The sequence below is a fragment of the Equus przewalskii genome, chromosome 19 (genome assembly GCF_037783145.1).
Source record: "Equus przewalskii isolate Varuska chromosome 19, EquPr2, whole genome shotgun sequence".
In the NCBI taxonomy this organism is placed as follows: Eukaryota; Metazoa; Chordata; class Mammalia; order Perissodactyla; family Equidae; genus Equus; species Equus przewalskii.
In genome coordinates this window covers 36,480,368-36,502,478 of record NC_091849.1, presented here as the reverse complement: position 1 = coordinate 36,502,478, position 22,111 = coordinate 36,480,368, and the positions used below count along the sequence as shown (strand labels likewise).

General features: G+C 51.2%; 1 protein-coding gene across 7 annotated transcripts in view; it reads right to left on the bottom strand.

The window, feature by feature from the left end:
- Positions 1–21,344, bottom strand: part of BRPF3 (bromodomain and PHD finger containing 3) — a 33,330-nt gene extending 11,986 nt beyond the window's left edge. For 2 of the 7 annotated variants that reach the window (XR_011529699.1, XM_070584459.1), the window contains exons 1-9: positions 21,205–21,344; positions 16,730–18,209; positions 13,668–13,824; positions 11,244–11,375; positions 9,072–9,200; positions 8,486–8,798; positions 7,480–7,782; positions 5,325–5,831; positions 2,367–2,460 (exon numbers count right to left, since the gene is read on the bottom strand). Coding sequence is in view for 5 of the 7 variants with exons in the window: in XM_070584459.1 (XP_070440560.1) it covers positions 2,367–2,460; positions 5,325–5,831; positions 7,480–7,782; positions 8,486–8,798; positions 9,072–9,200; positions 11,244–11,375; positions 13,668–13,824; positions 16,730–18,183 (3,089 nt within the window). In the remaining 2 variants the exon portion in view is untranslated. Of the gene's footprint in view, positions 1–2,366; positions 2,461–5,324; positions 5,832–7,479; positions 7,783–8,485; positions 8,799–9,071; positions 9,201–11,243; positions 11,376–13,667; positions 13,825–16,729; positions 18,210–18,270; positions 20,780–20,852; positions 20,876–21,204 lie in introns of those variants that run through there. The other 5 variants (XR_011529700.1, XM_070584462.1, XM_070584460.1 and 2 more) reach the window with 5 other exon arrangements.
- Between the last annotated feature and the right edge of the window lie 767 nt (positions 21,345–22,111).

Here is a 22,111-nt window from a genome sequence, read left to right as displayed (position 1 = left end):
TTCTCCTTACCGGCTCTGGGACCTTGAGCAAGTTACTTAACCTCTCTGAGGCTTGTGCCCTCATGTGCTGCTGTGAGGATTCAGTGGATTAATACACAGAAAGTACTCAGTACAGCACACACCAAGGACTCAATAAATGGCAGTTATATAATAAATATTATTATATGAAGGGCAGCAAATTTTAATGTCTCACTTTAAATATTACAAACTACTAATGTTGTACCATCAACTGACAAGCTCTAAGAAGGATGAGCTCAATAAAATAGGATGCAACACGAGAACTAGGTCTGTGTGTGCCTGTTTCAGAGAAAAAAAGCACAAGTGACTCAATCATGGCCTCCACTTCAGACTCTCTCCAATTTACCTAGACCTTAGCAGACAACTCAGTCTATAATTATTTTGTCTACTGGTTTACCATTCGTCTCTCTCCTCTGGAAGATAAGCTCCATGAAAACAGATACCCCATCAGTGCTTAGAACAGCGCCTGGCTCACAGTAGGTGCTCAATTCTAGTAACTGAATGAGTGACCCGCAGAAAGAGGGTGCAGCCCCAGCCTACTCAGAAAATGATCAGAACAGACAGACCAAGGGGCAAGTGGGGGAATTAGTGACCAGAAGTTCTTTCAAGGTTCTTTCTAATTCTGGGATTATATGATTCCAGTCTAATTAATAAGTAAGATCCTCTTTTACATACTTATCACCACAGTGTGGGAAAAAAGAAAGAGAAAAAACCCCCTGCAGTTGGAGCCCCTGAATCTCCTGTTTTAAACTCTGAAATTCCACTGAGTTAAAGAGAAAATGCCTCCCAAGGGCACTGTTTCTACTCTGAGCAGGATCCCAGAGAAATCAGTGGCAGTGGACTGGAACTGTGCAGAAAGGCAAACTCACAGCCTGAATCAGCAGGCTAACCAGAGCCTGGCCCGGCCTGCTTCTTGTGGCTCATAGCTGGGAAGAGCGCCCTTCACGGAGGGAAAAGCCCAACACACCTTCCACCTTTAGTCATGGGCTAGGAGGGGACAGTTTGAAAACCCTACTCCTACCCACCCCCACTGAACTGGGTTTCCAGGGACCATATCTTTGAAGGGAGTCAGGAACTCCAAGCTGGGACCAGGCTAGAAGCATCTTATACGATTTGGAAATCCCTGCCTCTTCTCTATGCCTGGTAACTGTGTTTTTTCCCATCTACTCCCCCTGTATCTTGGGAGGCTGCAACATGGAGAGAGAAAGCTAGGGCAATTTTGAGGCTTAGTAGGGAAGGAAATCTCAAAAGAACCACTGAAAGCTTGGCCCAAGGGATAGCTGGGGGCCTTCTGTAGCCCAGCCAGGAGCCCAGCAGCCAGGGTAGAGTGAGTACCTAACAGAACACACACCCATCCTGTCTTGGAGGCACTTGAAACACAGACACGTAGTTTTTTGGTGGTGCCCTGGGACCTTTCCTCCCCTACCCTGGATGGCTCAGCTTCGGTTTCGTTTCAAATCCGCAACACCAAACAGGAAAGAACCCCCCAAGAAAGGGATGGATTGTGGGTACAAGGCCCACGCATGAGCCCCCGCTTGGAGCTCCTCCGAGTGTGGGTGGGAGTCCCAGCGGAGTCAGGTGAAATTGGTAACAAACCCAGGATCCACTCAGCAGCCATGTGGAGGGACCAAGAGGTCAGCCTTCAGGACAGGTCATTTTTCCTTTGTGACACTAAGAGTCTCCCATTTCCAAGAGTCTCACACTTCCTTGTGTCTTGCAGAGCACAGCACAGAGAGCAGGGATTCAATAAACTCTTGGACTTGGAAGAAATTTTAAGGTTCTGGTCTTAGAAATCCTCCCTTCAGATAAAAGAATGGGAAAAGAAACCCATCTCTTCCCAGCTCCAGACAGGAGAAGAGCTGGGCCTTTGTCTAATAAAACACAACTCCAAATTTCCTATCTGCTCATTTCTTATTCCCAGACCACACCTCTAAAGGGGCCACTGCTATGATGCCACAAAAGACAAAGGGCAGAAGTATGTCTGTAAGGAGCTGGGTTATCTAAGTGGGCCAGTGAATGGGTGGGGGACTGGCTCAAATATTAACTTCGCTAAGCAATAGGGATTCAGCTGTCCCCACCCTCAGAGCCAAATTCACTCCACAAACCCTGTAAAGCATCAGCGCCACTCCTCCCCCACCAGGAGGATCAGGCCTGAGGGTCAAGGGTCATGCTGTTTCCTAGGAGCTACTGGAGTTACAGACCAGAGGCCTCAGGAAATGGCAGGGGTTGGGGGTGGGGGGTGCAGAAAAAACTGAGATAAGCAGGAGTAGTTTCGATCTATAGCTGAATGGAGAATAGAGGGAGGGGTGGTGGAGCTGCCAACATGACTGCGGGACAAGTGTTCTTACCTGCAAGCTTCAAATGCCAGTCCACCACTGAGACCCAAACTACATTCTGAGTCGGACCCGCTTTCGGGGTGTTTTCCAAAGCCGTTGGTCACGCCTGCCAAAAACACACAGAGTGAGCCTGGGTGCAGAAACCCCCCTTCTTGGGACACATGCTGCAGTGTGAGGCAGCCACCTCGGAAGGGCTCGATGAAGAGGGGTGGAAAGGATGGCTGTTCCTTCCCCGTGGGAAATGGGTCTGGGTGGTAGAATCTGATAAAGGTTTGGGGGAAATGTTTGCTGGAGCAATGACCAGACACTGCATTTTCCTTCCCATCCTTCTGGTTTTACTGTAAGGAAAACATAGCACACAGCTCATTCCACTTACTGTCATTTGGCTACAAAGGGAAATACCAAGATTTCTCCACTCCAGCTGGCCCGCAAGTCCCTGGATCTGCTTCTAATTTCAAGCCTCGATTATCAGGGAGTCTCCTCTGTCTCTTGGGGAGCCCACCCACCTTGCCTCTTCAGATAAACACTCACAAACCCTATCCGTCACACAGCTGGCAACAGCTAGCTTCATTCTTTAGGGATGGTGTCGGGGAGGTTGGGCAGGATAAGGGTTGTTGTCAACCACACCCTGAGATATCCAGCAGGGCTCCTCAGAGTTGAGGATGGGGGAACTTTTCAGCAGAACTAAAGCAGACCAGACCTTCCTGGGATGGGGAATCAGAATTCCTTGGATTCTAGATTGGGCTCTGAAATACAGGTCCTTTTTCCTCTTTAAGCCTTGGCCTCTCCTTTTGTGAAGTGAAGAGAATACCTTCTTACTTATGGAAGATGCTATTAAATATGATGGAGAGAAGATCTATTTACAGAAGGGAGCCTTTTGGAAGCCAGTGAAGGCTGTCTGGTCATCCGAGGGACATGACTCTCATCTGCTGTGAAGGCTTCAACTCTCCTCTCTATCTATCCAATTCCTAACCACAATCCAGAGTCCTACAAGTCTGACAGTGGAGCCAGGAGCTCTAAGTCACAGATATCTTGACCAGAAAACTGTGAGGCAAGTCACACCTGTAACACTAGGTGTCTGAGCTGTGGTATCTGGACTCTAACCTGGCTCTGCATGTCAATTTAAATTACCGAAGCCAGCTGTGCCTCAGGTGCTTCATCTGTAATGGACCGACACCTGTTCTTGTGAGTCTCCACTAAGGTTGTGCAGAAATATCCCTGGGCACCAGGCAGCGGGACGGTGGAGGAGGAACAGATTCTAGCAGTATCCCCAAGCAGTGGGCCCTCTCAGGTTGGAAGACCCTGATGTCCAGCCCTATTTCCCAATAGCAGGATTTTTCATTTGTAATGCACAGTGTTCTCAGTGCTGTTTGGCTGCGTCTAATATAGTTGAGAGACTGACCACAATAACTGCTACCAACTACAGCTATGTGCCAAGTGCTTTATACAGGCTATTTCCAATCCTTAGAGCCCCACGAGGTAGGCATCACTAGCCCCTTATTAGAAATATGGAACAGGCTCAGAGAGGTTAATTAATTTGCCCCAGGATACAGGGCTGGTACAAAGATGAGACTTGAACTCAGGTCGGCCTAATTCCAGGCCTGAAGCTCTTGACTCTACATACCAATCTCCTGTCTGAATACAGGGAAGCTTGGGCCAGACAGGAGAGGAAGCTATTGCTGGAAACAAAGTGTTAGGGAGGAAGACAGAAAAGCATGTGCCGGCCATACAGCCCAAAGCCATCACAGAAAAGGACACGAGAGGGACATGAGGAGCGGGACATGAGAAGCAAAGCCAAAAGCAGGCCCCTCGCCACCAAGCAAGCTGGCCTTCCATATCCCACCAACACTAAACTACTCTGGCAATGGAGGCCCTGCACATCCAGGCCCACCTCACCCATCCAGCCTTGGCTCCTGATGCTTGGGGAAGCTCCTCTCCAAACTCTCCCTCACAGGGACCCTGTCCTTGTTTTCACACCTGGGCCTGAGCCCTTTGCTCCCTCTACTCCTTTCTGTTCTGCCCTCATCCCCCAGGGCAGGCTTAGGCACCGTCTCCTCATGAAGCCTTCCCACCTTCTCCAGCTCTTATTCCCTGAACACCTCTAGCAGTTCTGTCACCTGACACATAACCACATACCATCCAGCACTGTGACATCTTTGTACCTCGGGAGACCATCTGGTCTCCCAAGTGGACTGTGAACGTTTCTGGAGCTGGAACTGAGTCTGACTTATTTTATTATCCCCCCAGTGACCAGCTTGTGCTCGACATGTGGTAGGAACTCTAGTGATCAAGCCCCTCTTCCCTACCTCTAGGACCCCACCTCCTACAATCCCCTGGCTCACTCTGCTACAGCCACAGTGGTTCCCTCGCTGTTCCTCAAACATGCAGTTTCCACCTCCAGGGCCCGTCTACTTGCTGATCTATCCTTTTGGAACCTTCTTCCCCTGTATATCCCAATAGCTCACGCCTTCAACTCCTTCAGGTCTTTACTCAAATGTCATCTCCTCAGAAGGCCTTCCCTGGCCACTCTCTCTAAACAGCACCCCAACATCTGCTATCCCCCTTTCCTGCTTAATTTTTCTCCATAGCTTCTAAGATATAGTTTACTCACTTACTTTTAGTCTATCTCCCCTTCAAAGGAGATTTGTCAGTTTTCTTCATTGATTTTTTTGCCCAGTACCTATAATAACACCTGACATAAATATCTGATGAATGAATGAACTACAGTGAAGGCAGGAATCATTTTATCATACATAGCTTTGTACCCCTCCCAGGGCCAGAGACAGTCCCTCTCAAAATACTTGCTCAAAGCCTATTTCTCCAGACCACTGTGAGCTCTGGAGGCCTCAATGCTACTACTAGCATCCACAGGTACCATTAGGGAGGTAGCTGACTAGGGGAAGTGCTGGTTGGCAAGGCAAAGCAGGAAAGCAGATGACAAGTAGCGAGAGAAGTCACAGGCAGGGTCACCTGTCTCCTCCTCCTGCTGGGGGGACTTTTCCCCTTCGCTCTCACTACCGCTCCTGCTCCTTGGCCGCTTCCGGGAGTGCCGCTCATCCTCGATGCTGGCGGGAGAGGCGGGAGAGCCCACTGCTCCATGGTCCTCACCATTCTCCAGGGCCCCATCTGGGCTCCTCTGTAGTTTAACCCCATTCTTGGCCTTCTTGAAGAGGACTGAGGTGCGGCGGCCCACACCACTGAGTGGGGCACTGGTGGGGGTGTCAGGGGCCATGAGGGACACCCTGTTGATACCATTGTCACTGAGTAGGCGTTGCAAGGGCTCGCTCCCTAGCTGCAGAGGTGATTTTTCCAAGAGCTCATCTTCCTCCACCTTTCTGGGCTTTAAGTACCGGCTCAGAGGTTTGCTCTCATTGATGGGTTTCAGAGTGGGGGGATCCGGGGGGAATTCTTGCTCAGACAAGGAAGGTGCAGGCCCAGTGGGCTCCAGGGTTGGTGGGGGAGGCAGTTTGGAGTCATCTGTTAGATAAAAAAAGAACCTGCTTGAACATTTTAGAAAAAGTCTGCCCCTACAAGCCAGATAATGACACTGATAACCAAGACCCCAAAGCATGGCTATTATAAGACTTGAGACACATCCCAGGTCTCACGTTTGAGGTGAAGAGAACGTAGGATTAAGTTTTATCTATACTAGTAGTTCTAAACCCTGGCTATATGCTAGAATCACCTAAGATGTTTCTTAAAAATTCCAATGCCAAGGTCCAATCCCAGATCAATTAAAACCAAATCTCTAAAGATGGGGTATTTCTTTTTAAAGCTTACCAGGTGAGTCTGATGAAGTAAGGGTGACAAACCATTGCTCTACAGCCGAGAAAGCCGAAAGCCTCCTGCTTCATCAATAATTAGGTAAGTCTCAGCTTCACAGGTTAGGGGTCTACAACTCTCATTAGACTCAATTGTTTTCCCTCTGTCAACGTATTTTGTTTCATATCACCCAAGTGAAGCAAGTAGGACAAGCAGAAAAAACAGGTTTAAAGATGTGGAAAAATGAGAGCAAGTAAGTAAAACCAGTGGTTCCCAAACATGTCTGTTCACTACCGCCTTGAAACTTTTAAAAATTGAGACTTTCAAGCCACAGCCGTCTTTCCTAGTCAGGGAATCTCTGTGAGGTGAGGCCTGGGAATTTTGCTTTGAAACCCTCCAGGAGAAGTGTTACAGCGGGTCCGCTGGGCATGACTCTGCACAGCCACAGCCCAGGAGTGGGGATACAGTGGCATGCTGACTGCTGCATGGGGATTAGGGAAGAGTCACCATGAACACGAGGCCCTCTAACGCCAAATGTGACCTCTCAGCTATGTCCCCATTCTCTGTCAATCTAAAATAAAATGGGCCATTCCCTGCAATTTGGCCCCTTACGCTCTGGAGATAACTTTCAATCTCCTGGACTGTGTGGATGAGAGGTCCGCCCAAGCTGTAGGCTCAGATGCAAGGGCTGGTATGAGGAAGACAATTCTGTCCCCAGTGAAGGGGAAGGATGGAAAGCAGCTCAGCTTTAAGGCCCCTGTGTCTCTGAGAATCAATTCCCCAGCTGTCTTTTGCAGTCTGGCCTTTCTGCTTAGGATGGGCCCGTAGACTTGGCAAGCTGGGGTCAAAGCCATGAGGTAGTTCAAGAGCCGACTATCTTTAGGGTCCTTCTTTCTTTTCTATCCCCCCATACCACAACCTAGCCTGCTCTAAGAGCCTCTCTACATGATGGTATAAAATAGGCTAACATTTAACTGGTATGTGCAATATGGCCATATTATGCGCAAAATATTGAAATACTTTACTGGTTAGTAAATAGCCGCTGGGCCCCAGCATCTGAAACTCCCTGAACCTCCCCACAATCCAGCAGCTAAATATCCACATCAGTGGCCCCCAGGAGCCCACTCCAAAACAACAGCCAACATGTACTCTGACTGATGAATTCTGGTCTCTACTGACTATTAAATATTTTTAGTATCATCCTTGGGTACACATGGAAGCGTGACCCCCCTCTAGGGCTTTTGTTTGCCTACAATGCTCAGGCCTAAACTTGAGGAAGGATGCTTCCACTACAGGCTTTCAGCTTAACCCTTACTCTCTCACCCTGGCCCCCAGCCCCTGCCTGCCCTTAACTGCCTCTCACCTCTGTCCCCATCGTCTTCTGGCTCCTCCTGGGGGGCTGGCTCCGGCACAGCCGAGTCCCCCCGGGGCCCTGCTGGCAGCTCCCCATTGGACACAGTCTTGTTCAGTGATGGTGGCTGTGATGGCGGCGGCTGCGCCAGCTTCTGCCGAAGGGCATTGATCTCCCTGCGCAGCAGGCGGACGCGGCGGGTCCGGGCCCCGCTGGACCGCATGGCACTCACCAGGTCCAGTTTTTCCAGCAGCTCCTTCAGCTGCACCTCCGGGGACAAATGGGCCCGGTTCTCTGGGATGAGGATGTTGTCCACTGCCAGGGAGAAGGGAGGACAGAAGGCGCTGAAGGACGTACCCAGCCCAGGGCAAGGGGAAGGAGCCAAATCCTTTGGATGCAAAATATTCTGGAATGCCTGGGCCAGTGGCGTCCAGCAGCGTCACTATGGGACCTTGGCCCTGGCAACACCGCTGCCCAGATGGCAGCCACAGGGACAAGGTCAGAATCGGGAAACATCTGCAGGAAGCAGTTCACAGCCACGATTACAGGCTCTGTGGAGCAGGCACAAGGCAGCTGGCAATCCCCGGCCTGAGTGACTGTTTGGTTGCTGCCATCAAGAAGCAGAGAGCAGGGGCAGGCAGAGTGCGGGGCTCAGAGGCAATTCCGATTTTCTGGTCCTCTACCTGCACTCTTCTGAATGAGCCAGAATACATCAGCATTGCACTCGCCCTGCCCCATGCTCCGATGCCACACAGAGGAGGTCCAGGAGAGGAAGACCTCTGGTGAAGCTCTGGCTTTTCTAACAGACAGCTAGTACATGATTCCCCTTTCCTATCATTCAAGAAGTGCTCAGTTAACCCTTGGAATTATTCCAGCCACAAGCAGGTACATCCCAGCCTGCGCCTGCCCCTAGCTTTGCTTCTGGAGTCTACCCTGTAGCCCCAAGGCCCACCCTGATCCCTGGCTCTCTGGGCTCTGTCCCTGTGCCTTCTCCTCCACACCCACTCAGGCTTCTCACCGTCTTCCCAGGAAAAGCGGTAAAAGTCCTCCAATTTGGGTGACTCGGGCAGGTGGGTGCCCCTCTCGGGGTCATAGCCGATGTTCTCTGCCTGCCGCCGGGCATGCCGCAGGACGGCCCCTCCTAGGTCCCGGAGGCGGACAGCTGCTCGGTGGAAAATTGTGTCTTTAGCATTATACTTCATGCAGTTGGTAACTATAAGGTTAAAGTCCTCCTCAAACTCCTCCAAGGTGCGGTACAGGTGGGACTCCAGCTTCCGCCTCATAGTAGAAAAATCCATTGGCTTGGATATGAATTCCAGGTAATCTGGAACCTAAACATATAAAACCTGTACAATTACAACAACCATTTACTAGCCAAACAAGCGCACCCTTCACCAGCACTCTTGCCTCCCCATTTTCTGGTTTGGCCATCCTGGTCTGCTGACCCCTCACCACGGGCAAGTCAACTGGCCTTGCCAGACACCTGCAAGTTTTGTACACTCTGGGCCCCAACCCCCCTCCTGGCTTACTCAGACCCTGTTTCAGTTCATGAGGGGCTCGCTGCTCCCGAAGTGGGGGTGGGGTGGGGGGGGGATGGAACTTGCCTCACTCAGGTTGACAGGTTCGGCGAAGATGTGTGCAGGATCCTTCTCCTGCAGCAAGTCCAGTGTTGTCCTCAGTAGAACATTGAACGGCATCAGCTCCAGCTCCATGGCAGCCTGCTGGACCTTGACCTGTGGGGGAGGTGGGGAGAGACCAGGACACTCCCTGTGAAGAGGCACTGAACTTTTTCTTGATAACTTGACTTTCACTAATCATGTGCAACAAATTTTCACAGGGTATTAAGCTGACCAGTATATGAGGAGCTATCACCCAACCCTCAACCTAGAATAATACCAATAGCTACCACTTTGTGAAGGTTTCCTATGCATCAGGCACCATACCAAAACTTACAGTAATAATAATTACAATAGTTAACACTTTTATAGTCCTTAGTAAGTGCCAATTAACATTCTAAGCATTTTACATAAAACAAATGAATACATGAGGTAGGTACAGATGAGGTATTTTACAGAGAGGAAACTGAGGCACAGAGAGACTAAATACCTGACTGGCTCAAGATCATGCAGCCAGTAAGAGGCAAAGTTGGGACTCAGTCCCAGATACTCGGGTTCCATAGTGTATGCTCTTGACTACTATGCCACATTGCCTCTCTACTTATAGTACCTCAGTTAATCACAATAACCCTGAAGGAGAAACTATTATCATTCCCATTTTACAAATACAGAATCTGAGGTCTGGAAAGAGTATGAGGAGAAGTCACTAACCCAATGTCACTTAGCTAGAAAACAACAGAGACAGGATTTGAACCCAGGTCTGACTTAGTCCAAGGAGCACACCGATGATCTAAAATGTGTCTTGGTTCAGAATTCCCACCTAGTGTGCTAAGAAATTGATCCTATTGCCCCTTGGGGTGTGTGGGTCAGCCGGGGTGACCGGGGCCCCAGGCTCACCACCTCAGGCAGCAAGCAGCCTCACATATTTACAGTGTTATGCATTTTCTATGTCTGCCCTAATGTGAAAAGGTTAGGAAGCCATGGATTAGAATATGAAAAGTTCCTGCCTCTTGGCTACATTAAAACAGGCCTGTCTGCTCCTTTTCCCTTTCGTTTCTCTGAATCAGAGGCAAGAGAAAGGCTCAGCTGTGGGACCAGGCCTGGGATAGCACAGACAGTCTGAATCCATGGAGTAGGTCCTGAGATGCCCCCCATGTTCACCCATGCAAAGGATGGCAAGAGCTGCCTCGTTTCAGAGATGGAAACTCAGGCTACTGGCCTGTGAGAGAAGGGCTCGTGCTGGGGCTAAACAGTCAAGTGGAGTCTGGAGAAAAAGAGAAAGAAACATCTTTAACCCAGGCCTCTGAAGCATGCGAGTTAACAGCTGCTATTCCTGGACCAGAGAGAACAGTTTTGGCTCATCATCCATTCAATTAATAGTATTCACTCCCTGCCATGTGCAGAGCACTGCAGTAGTCACTTCAGAGAGACAAGAGTATCAATGATGATGACAGCAGCTGACACTTCTACAGCCCCTACTATATGCCAGGCACTGTTCTAAGGCCGTTATATATACTAAGTCATCTAATCCACACAACAACCATATGAGGTAGGTTCTATCATTACCCCCACTTTACAATCGAGGAATCTGAGGTATAAGGAGATTAAGCAACTTACTCAATGTCACATGAGTGGCAGAGCCAGGATTTAAGCCCAGGCAGTCTGGTGCCATAGCTCCTAATTCTAACGCCTAGCCTATACTACCTATCTCAACATTTCCCATGCTCAGAGGCTTAGAATCTCCTTGAACAGAGGTTAGAAAATTTAAATGACTTAAGACCATAAGTGTTTAAAGGCCAAGTGGGAAGCCTCAGAAGCTGCCAGGCCAGAGGTGATGTCCATCAGAAAGGCCTGAGAAGCTTTTCAAAATACTCGAGGCTAGGCTCCCCCTGAGATTTCCTAAGTCAGAAACTCCAGGGATGGGCCCAGGCATCTGAAATTAGGCTTATGCTTGAGGCCACCAGAAGCTGAACCCCCAAAGTTAGAAGCTATGAGCAGTACCACACCCAATGCAGAGCAGGCGGGCCTCGGAACCCATAGTACTGAACAGGAAGGGCAGAAAGCTGACACCAGGCAGGGGCTCCCGGGTCTCCTGATGCCACACTGACAGTGGGAGAAAAAGACCCTGAACAAGAGCCTTGGGGCTGGGGTCCTCCTCACCTGCTCCCGTTTGAGCTTCTCTCTTTTCCGAATCAGCTCAATCAGCAGCCGTGCCCGCTCCAAGTCGTGTCGGAGCTTCTGCCAGTATTTCAGCTCTTCTTTCACTGCACTCGTCTTCTCATCCTGCTCTCGCTGCAAGAGGGAAGGGAAAGGAAGGAGGAGCTGGGGGCCTCCTTCCTGCCCAAAGTCCTCTCCCTGTTCAGGCCTCACAGGGCTTTGGTAGGTAACAGCCTCGTCCCTTTCCTTGACTCACGGTCCCTGAGAGTCCTCCCACTCCCTCGCCACCTCACACCTTCCTCCTGTGATTCCCCAGCCTTTTGACAATGTTTCTGCACTACAGCACAATAACCATTGCTGAGATCTGAGACTGCTTCTCCCTACCCCTGGGGATACCAGAGAGCAGCTGTGCCCCTAGGGCTGGAAAGAATTTCAGAAGGAAACTAATAGACACCTCAGGGTGGAAAGAATGTCACCCTAGAGCTTTGACTTGGCTAGAAAACAAAGTGAAGTTCTTACTACCAGCTTGTAATAACTGAGTTGAACATACTTTAAAACACCACCACCAAAAACAAGATTCCTGCCCTAGAAGGGGAAGAAAGAGGCCCAAGGTTTGACACAGAAGGGCATAGGAGCACAAAGACAAAAACTAATCAGGAAAACTGAATATAAAATACTGAAAGGATATAAAATAGAGGATCTGAGTGGGCTGGGCTTAGGTCAGGGCAGGCTTCCTGGGGAAAGCAATCTTACTAGGGCTTCACATGTAGTGATGCACATGGATGAACAAAGCAGTGAAGAAGGCCTCTTTTGGAACTGAAGGGACCACAAGGCAGAAGTGTGAAAGGAGCATTACTGATTCTTTGCTTGGTGAAAAATATAGGCAGGCCAGAGCAAGGAAGCTAGAGAACCACAAAAGCTGAGGAAGACCCAGGATCCAGCTGGCAAGAAGTCTCAAACGCCAGGCAAAAGAGCCTGGATGTGGCCTGCCTGGAGATGTGGAATAAATTCTGGAAAAGGAAGTGACAGGATGGGAAGTGGTGTATAAGACATTACCACTTGTAGAGCAAAGAAAGAATTACAGGCTGGTGACCACCTAGAAAGCTATTGCTGAAATTAAGGGGGCATGGGTGAGCAGGATAGCTGTAGAATGGAGACAAAGGGCCATATACTGGTAGATCCTTCAAAACAGTTTAGGAGATGATCAAGCTCGTTATGGAAGAAAGGGTCAATAATAATTCCAAGGTGGGGAACATCTGAGGTCAGGAGGGAGAAGGTTCCATGACAATAATGGGGAAATATGTTTCCAGAGAGAAAGAAAAATAATGAATTCAGTTTCCAACATCTATAGTTCCTCTGCTCTAGATGGACTGAGGGCAGGAAAAAAGGGATGAGGACAAGATGAGAAAACTGCAGCAACTGCCACACAGTTATTTACAAGTAGGAGAGTGAACAAGCTCTCCAAGTGAATGAGCAGACCACAGAGCCCCTGGAAATGTTACCATTAATGAGTAGTAAGTGGGACCAGCACAGGGTGCAATCAGTGAGGTGGAAGAGGTGGGAAATGGTGTCAGAGGGAAGCTCTAAGACAAGGTGATCCGTGGTATCAAATGCAGCCCAAAGGTCCATAAGGTGAGAATCTGAGGAAAGACTTACTGGGCTGGGAGGAGGTCGCTGATGCTCTAGGGAAGACTTCAGAGGAGTGGGGGTGGACCGTTTCAAGAAGGGACCAGAAATAGACTTGCTCTTCAGGACTTTAGTTACAAAAGGCACAAGTGAAATCAGACAGAACACAGCAGGCACCAGTCACATAAACGTTTGCTTCCTCTCTAGAGTAGTGGTGTAGGAATGTTTAAAGGTGGAAGTAATGGAGCAAGGGATGAGGGAGAGAGAACTAAAGACTTTTTTTTTAAAGTGTCTCAGGAGGCCTCCACCATCTCAGAAAACACTAACCATGCTGCAACTCAAGTTGCCAATGGCTAAAAGGCCACCACGATTGGGCAGGCTGTGCGCTATAACTTAGATGGCAAATTTGTGAATTTCCTATGAAACCTTTTTGGCATACAGTATCTGGAGGAAAGTGGGCCTTTTCTTAACTCATGCTCCATGGCCACCTGGCTCTCAGTCAGCCCACTCTTCCTTTCTGCCATATCTAAAGGGTATTCCCCACATATATGGAAAGTTGGCCTTGCTCTCCGCTCTCTCCTAGAATTTTCTCCGAAGTCAGGCTTCTCCCATCCAGAAGGAGCTGCTGTCTGGTCTGAAGAGCTCTACAGTGCTGCAGCTTGTTCTTGGGACAGACCACCTAAAGGGGCGATCGCCTATAGGCAAAGGCTCCGCAGAGGGCTGAGGGAGGGCTGCTCCAACCACCACTCCTTCTCCTTCACTCACCTCCCTCCAGTACCCTCACATCACCACTTCACCTACCTGCTCAGCATTTCTTTGAGACTGCAGGTGGGAGTGCAGGCGTCGGATGAGGGGGACACCATTCCGTGCCTGCCGCTTCAACAGCCAGTAGTTGTGAAGCCGCTGCATGAACTGGTTTTTCCTCTGAAAGGAGAGACCACTACAGATCTTGTTCAACCTTGAGTAGAGGCACAGGGAAGTGAAAGACAGGGTCAGTGTGCAGCCCAGATTATAGCCTCCTATCCAGACCCTGGTTCATTTCTGAACCTTACAGAGCGAGACAGAATAAAGTGGCCAAAGGTCTCACCTCAGAGAAAGACTTGAAAAGGACAGCGAAGTTAAGCAGCTCAGATTCAGCATAAGATATTTCGCTTGATTTTCCATCTCCTGCCTGCAGTCCTGATCCTCCAAAATACCCTCTCCCAGAAACCCTGTTTCCTGCGGTCCTGGACTCCTGAGAAACAGGCCTGTACCCCCAACACCCCCTACCCTTCTCTTGATAAAGGCAGCAAAAGAGAACAGGAACCTGAGTAAGCAATGGGCAATGTGATCACTATTTCCTGCCCCCTGTGGCTGAGGGTCCCACTAGACCAGGGAGTAGTCCACAGCCAAGCTGGAAGGAAAACTAGTAGCAGTGCAGCAGGCTATCGCTTTCCGAGCCCAAACGCAACCACTTGGAGTTGTCTGACCTCTGACTTTTCATTAAAAACCTCAGTAGCCCAAAAATCTCTAATTTTGAACCAAATGAAAAAAAATTGGATCTAAAGGTATAAGGGGATGAAGAATCTGAAAACTTAGCTGGCTAACCTACCCCAAAAGAGAAGTCTTAAGGTCAGGGTTTAAGCCAATAACAAGTGAGGGGAAGGGAATGGGGTAAAAAGCAATTAATGAGAACCGACAATCTGAATCCTAATGCCCATACGCAAGGTGGGTAACATTATTCCCATGCTACAAAAGATGGAAAGGCAGCTTAGGAACAGAGGCTGAATAAATTGTCAAAGTCACTAATGTAGCTAATAAGATGGTGGAGCTGAATGGGATTTGAATCCATAATCTCTTTGTCACACCATGCTGTGTCCCAAAGTTGGCTATCCACAGGGTAAGCAAGGCCTCAGTGTTCCTGTGGTGTTTCCTCCACTTTTCCTCTTCATCTCACTCCACTGAAAGGAAGATAAGCGTGGCTAAACTAGAAGGTGAAACCTAAGAAGGATGGGCATGTTGGGCTGAACATTGCTCACCAAGGCCTTGTGCCTTCCCACGGTCAGACATTCCTGCCCCAAAGCCAAGCTTACAAAATCAAGGCCGAGGCCTTTCCCCCAAAGAACAGATCCCCAACCAATGCCCATGCCAAGCACACCTGCCCAGATGCAGGCAGCCCCCTCCCTCTACAACCTCTTGGCCGTGGAGGGTCCCAACAGCATTTGTGCAGGTAAAGAATAATAATAATAAAATAGCAGCAGCAGCAGCCACCGTTTATTGAGCGCTTACTATTTGCCAGGCACTGTGCTAAGTGCTCTACTTATATCATCTCATTTATTTCTCACAGCAACCTTATGAGGTCAGTTCATTTACAAGTAAATAAACTAAGGCTTAAAGAAGTTAAGTAACTTGCCAAGGGTCACACAGGTAGTTAGTAATAGAAGCAGCTCTGTCTGGTTCTTAGCCAGCTTGCTATGCTGGGCCCGGCAAAAGACATCTACAAGAACAGATATGACAACCAAAAGATCTAGCCCCAGGACAGGATGAGGACTAAGCATGGACCCTCACTCACTAAGCATGGACTAAGCACTCACCTCAGGGAAGAGGGTAGCTTAGATTGCTCTATGACTAGAAGACACCTTACCAGTCACCTGAATTCTAACTCCAGCCATGGCTCGCAACAAGGCCTCTTCCTCCTGATCTTCTCTGCTCTCGTGTCTTCTCAGACTGACAAGTCTGGTTGCCTGTTCCCCTCACACAACTCATTCCCCACTACCCTCCAGTACTCCTTTCTCACTATCCTTTCCATCTAGAGAGACAGACAGCAGGAACAGAACCTAAAGGCGTCATGAGCCCCAGCTTGTGGTCCAGAGTCTGTCGCTTTCCACCTGGTTGTAGCCCTCAGAACAGGACTTGGCATATAGTAAGTGCTCAATAAACATCTCGTTGAATGAATAAAGGAGTGAACAACTTTACCTCCCGTGGCCGCAGTTTCTTCATCTGGGGGTGGGAGAAGGTGCAAGGACTACATTAGATGAATAATCTCCAAGATTCCTTCCTGCTCTAACACTGCATACTTTTTAAGGAAAATCACCCTTGAGATGAGTCTGCTGGAACATCTCCCCTGTCTCTTGCTTCTCTACCAAGCTCCCATCCCTCGAACAGCTCCTTACCTCGCTGATGGTTTAAAACAGGTGCTGGTCTCTCTACAGACTCAGTGGGGCCAAAGTGGCTGAGTTACACAGCTGAACTGAGTGATGCTCTTTCTCCTAAATCTAAAAGCTTCTCAAGAGGAGGAATAGCATGTCCTCCCCACACCACCACCCTCTCACACAAAGTCTCCATCATTCTCAGGACAGAGCTTTCTGGACAGCATGTTCCCATACCGACCCCTTGAAACAGTGGTTCTCCACTGGAAGTAGTTCTATCCCCACAGCAGTTTTTGGAAATGTGCGGAGGCATTTGAGGTTGTCACAAAGACCAGGCAATAAGGGAGGGGATGGAAATGGCGTTTACAAAGACTAGGGATGCTAAACATTGAGAAATGTATGGGACAGTCCTAATAATGAAGAATCATCCTGTCCAAAATGCCACTTGTGCCCCTGTTGAAAAATAGTCCCTTAGACATCCCGTCACCTGGGTTTCTAAGTAAATTAAGTGTTTGTCTCACCTTGAACCAAAGGAAATACATTGCTCTGAGGACACAATCAAAACCACAAACCAGACCAGGCCAGCCCAGGGTCCAAAGGAGAAGTCTAAATTTGAAGGCACAGAAGAGAACAGATATTCACCAACCATGCTTGGGGAAGGAGGCCTGGCTCAGGGCCAACACCAGCCCAGGAAGAAACCGTGAGTCCCTGGGGAGCCCTCCTTGGCAGGCTCACCTGTAAGAGGGTATCTGTGGGACAGTGACCATGGGGAGAGTGGAGGGCGTGTCTCGGCCCACTTCCTCTGGCTCCTTCTTGATCTTTTGCTTCAAAGTCATCTTGTTCTTCTTGGGCACTCCTTTGAGCTGGCCACCTACCCCGCCTTGGCCTTCATCTTCCTCCTCCTCTTTCACCTCTTCCTTCTCTTCCTCCTCCCCACAGCCCTCCTTCAGCCCTTCCTCGTCCCCAGCCTCACCGAGGCTTCCAGGGGAGTCGCCCTTCCTCCTAGCAGCGGCAGCACTTGGTGGTGAGTGGGCCTCACAGTAAGCAGTCTTGCGCACTGTGAAGATGGTGCCATTGAGGCTGGTTTCACGCATGGGCTCGATCTTCATGAAGAGCCCAGCCCGCTGTGCACACGTCACATGGAAAGCCGTGTAGCAGTTCACTTTGTGGCACTGGATGGCAGCACCCAGCCCCTTCTGCTTGCAGATATAGCAGGTTAGTTTCCAGCGGGCAGGTGGGATATTATCAATGCCCTCGATGGGCTCCAGGAACACGGTGTTAGCAAAGCAGACTTCAGGGATCCATATGGCACATACCACATGGGCCCAGTGCCCATCGCTGGTCTGTTTGAAGGCGCCACCCTTATTGGGGCAGAGGACACAATCCACAGGCCGGGAGGGAGACTGCAGGCAACAGCGGCATAACCACTGACCCTCGGGGATGTAGGGAACGCCATAGCACTCCTGGTGTACAGCCAGGTTGCAGATGTCACAGAAGAGAATGACGTTGCTGTTGTGGCATTCGTCATCCAGGCACACACAGCAAAAGGCGTCTTCATCAATGAGTGACTGTTGGGCCCCGCTGCTGCGACTCTCCAAGTATGACTCCTTCTCAAGCCGGTCCACCAGCAGCTCGAAGGTGTCTGCTGACACCGAACTGTGCCCATCTACTCGCCGCCTCTCATTCACCATGTCCAGCCAGGCAAGGTCCTCCTCGTCCATGTCATACTCTACCTCTGCATCCAGGTCTTCAGGTGGCTTCTCAATGTAGCGGTAGTAGGCAGCAGGCAGCGGCGGAGCTTCTGGCTGGCTGCCTGAGTCCACCATGCGGAAGCTGGGCTGTGGGAGGTGGAAGGAAGCGCCGGACGCATGCTTGGAACAGGACTCCTTCTTCTTGCCCTTGGATGAGGGTTTCTTAGACTTGCCAGGAAACTGAGGCTGCTCACTGTTTTCCTTGTTACTATTGCATTCAGTGATATCCTGGGCAGTCAGCTCATCTTCTGTGATGATCTTGAGTGGATCATAGATGCTGATACGATGCAGGCGTCCATCAATGTCCACCTCAACGATCCGCTGGGCCTGGGCGTATGTTAGGGTCTCCCGGGTGGGTGAGCACTTCAGACTGTAAGGGGATGGGGAGCGCCGGCCCTCGGCATTCTGCCGTGACGACTTCCGGCGAGGCTTCCTCATGGCACCTGGGAACCAAGGGGACAGGCCTAAGGAAAGAAGGCCAGGAGACTGTGAGCTGGATGATCAGGCATGCATGCATTCACTCACCCTTCCAGCTGAGCAAGTGGCCACCGGGAGGACTGGCTATTCCCTCTTTCTAAACATCCTGCGCCTCAGACAGCCACAGGGCTTGCTTCTTCACCTCCTTCAAGTTCTTCCCACAAACACTGCTTCTCAGTGAGACCTTCTCCAACAATTCTATCTAAAACTGCGAATCCCTTTCCCCCACCAGCAATCTTTCATCCTGCTTTATTTTTCACTATAACACTCACCATTTTTTACTGTGCTATGTAATTTACTATTTATCATGTATGTTCGCTTCCTTCCACTAGAATGGAAGCTCCATGAGGGGAGGAATTTTGCCTGTCTTGTTCATTGCTGTATCCCCAGCACCTGGAATGGTGCCTAGCTCCTAAAGCTGAATGAAAGAAATCAAACACGCATGATCCCTGCCCTCTAGGAGCTCTATCTGACCAAAGGGACAGAAAAATAAACAGATCATTACAATGCAACACAGGGAGAGATCTAACGTTCTAATGATGTGCATAAGGCTGTGGGACAGCTAACGATGGAAAAGGGGGTGGAAATGAAGAAAACAAGAACAGCATCCACTTTCAAGCTCTGTACGTGAACAGTGGCCCGATCAGAGGATCAAAAATTCACAGGTCTAGAGCCCTCTCGCAACCCATCTCACCATGATTAGAAATCCTATCCCCTGACCTTGCCCAGGGGTGAAAGGGTGAAGGCGCCTGAAATGTCTATCACCTTCAGTCTAAGGACTTCAAACTACAGCATGCAGGGTTTTCTCTGCAAAGGGCAGCATTCAGGATGCACTGGCTAATACACCACTAAACAGAAACCCTGGAAGCTCTGGGAGTGACCCCAAGTGGCAGTGAAGTTGTAAGTTGCCTATCTGGGATCCTCATTGGACCTAAGGCCAAGGCGACTGGGGCAATATCTCAGGTAAAATCTCAAAGCATCCTTACCTCAAAAGTCCCCCTCTCCCAAAATACTTATACCTAGTCTACCTTTGTGCAGCAGAGAAAGCCCTCAAGTTTCCCACATCATTCTCTGGATGGAAGGAACCCTGACAAGCTCATAAGGAGCTATGGTAGGCAGTTACTGAGGCCATCACTACCAGGAAAGACCTTTAGCGATCTGGTGCCCCACGGTGTGGGCAGGAACTTGGAAGGGCATGAACAGAGACAGGATTTCAAGGAGAAAAAGAGTTTGTCACCTTGGTTGTGGGATCTACCATCTTTACAAAGCAGAGATGATGATGATAACTTGGCACACTTTTACAAACTACAAAGCCCTTTTACTTTTAATATTTCGCATAACTAGCTTGAGAGGTAGAATAGATATCATTCCCATTTTACAGATGAAGAAACAGAAGCTCAGAAAGGTGTCACTCAAACCAAAGCTAGTCAGTGCCAAAGCTACAGTTCAACCCGGATCTTCTGATCTGCTCAACTCATCTCACTAGGAGGTAAGAACACCACAGAGATGCCAGGGTCCAGTATAAAAAGAGGCTCTGGGGCAATCCAGGTTCTAATCTCGGCCCCAGGTGATCCGGAGAAAGTCACAATCTCTCTGTGTCTCCATCCTCCCTCAGTAAAATGAAATTAATAAAAGCCACCTCTTAAGGGTTGCTATTTGTTAATAAGATATTATTAACATCCTTAGTTAAAAGGCCTTCCAATGCCAAAGTGTGACTGAAACAAACAAACAAACAACTTGGCTGAGGAACAGTGCCAGGCGGGCACACACCCCATTTGGAACCGAAGGAAACAGAATCATCACAGCAATCCTGTCCAGGTTCCAGAGCCTCTTGGCCACTACATGCCTGACAAAAGCCAACTCCCTGGGGGCAGCCCAGGCCAAGAGACCTGCTTTGTCGCCCCCACCCCCTCCAGGGCAGGGAGACCCTCGCAGAGCTGTGACAATCCACCTCAGTACCTACTAACTTCAAATAGTTGAGAGAGAGGGTGTGGCCCCTCCTTTGTTAAAGCCACTGTGTGTCCTTCCTCCCTACCCGCTACCTCCTCACAGCCCGGGTGACTCTCCACCAAACAGCACGTTATCTGTGGAGACCTCCTGAAGCCTCCAGACGCTGGGCGCAAACTCTAGAGGGGAAAGGGCTGCTGCGGCGGAAAAGGAAATGAGTTTCGCCCACAAGGAGCTTACAGTCTAGTTTTTTGGCGGGAGTTTCTCATCCCACACAGCCCTTCCCACACACACGCCTCCAAATAACTCCAACACCCCCCAGAGGTCTCCTCGGCACGTCCTGAGCACCCACTCACCCACTCACCCACCCCACCCAGGTCCCCGAAGAAGGAGTTTCTGAAATTAGACTGTATCCCCCCTCCTCAAGATACTCCCCCCGACGAGATACTCAGGAGACAAGGGAGGACCCCAGCCCTGGTTCCTGCCCCTTTAAAGGGGCACCTCTTCCAGAAGAATCTTGACCCTTCGGAGAAGGAGAAAGGAGGGAAATAACATCACCTCCCCACAAGGGAGGGGGCGAGCGCGCCAGAGACAGCCTGACGCGGAGTCCGACCCTCAGACAGAGAAAGCTAGCGCCAGAGAACGAGCGGGGCAGAGAGGCGAGCGCCCATTGGCTGCCTCACCTGCCCGTCAGGAGGAACCGGGGTACCAAGGGACCTCCAGGGGGTGGAACTCTCCTCGGGCCTGACCAATTGGAACGCGTGGCGGGGGCGGGGCTCGGCGGCTCCGCTTCCAGGGCCGGGGGGAGGAAAACAAGATGGCGGCTGCGGGAGGGGGTCCTCGCTTTTCAGCTCCCCCCCCTCACCCGCCTTCTCCTTCTCTGCCGCCGCCCTCGCTCCAGGAGAGAGCTTTCGCGCCGCCCCCACCCCGCTCGGGGAGCCCCCGCTTCCCTTCCCCCCGCACGCAGTCCCTGGTCCCCGTAGGCCCCGCTGCCCCCGCCCCCGCCCTGTCCGGCCCCGCTGCCGCCCCCATTACCTCAGCCGCCGGCCCGGCCCCACCGATCGGGGCCCCTGGGCGCGGGCGGGCCGGCCGTCGAGCAGGTCCGCGCGGCCCGGGGAGCGGAGCGCGGCCTCCTCCCGCGCTGGCCTCTGCGGCCACCGCCGTGCCCCCTCCCGGCCCGCGCTGGGGCCCCGGCCCGGCCGCCGCCGCCGCTCCCGGGGGAGGAGGGGGAATGGAGCCGCCGCCGCCGCCGCTGCCGCCACGGAGCCCGGCCGAGGGGAGGGAGGGATCAGCCCCCAGGCAGGATCCGCCCCTCCGGCCTCCCCCCGCCACCTCCACCCCTTCCCTCGCTCCCTCCCTGGCTCCGCGGGCTCTCCCGCCGAACAGAAGCAAGAGCGCGAAAGAGGGGGAAACGGGAAAAAAATCCCCCCGCCTGTGCCCGGCGCGCCGGCGGCCGGGGCGGCGCGGAGAGGAGCGCGGAGCCGCCGCCGCCACGGGGCACCGTCCCCTGCTCGGCCTCACGGTGGCGGTGCGGACGCGGCTGGGGCGCGGAGCCGAGACGGGGTCTGCGCCCGCCGCGGCCCCTGCTCATCCCGGGCGAGCCCCGCAGGAGAGCTGGGGACGTTCGGGTCTAGTTGGGGGAGACGGGGGCCCCAACTCTTCAGGGTGGTCGGTCGTCTCCTCCCCCTGTCGCTGCGGGGGAGGTGGCTACGGTTTGGGGCAACAAACCCCCTCCCCGAGCTAGAGGACCCCTCCAAAGGTTAAGCCAAGGCAGTCATTGAAGTCAAAACCAGTCTGTAGTTTCTTGGGGTGCAGGTGCCTGCCCTACCCCCAGAAAGCTGCCCCCTCTCCGCCCCCGGTGCTCAGGTCCGGAGGACAAAGGTCTAGCGATGCCCGTCCCCTCCCCCAGTGAGGACAGCCGGGAAAGACCTGCCTCTGTTGT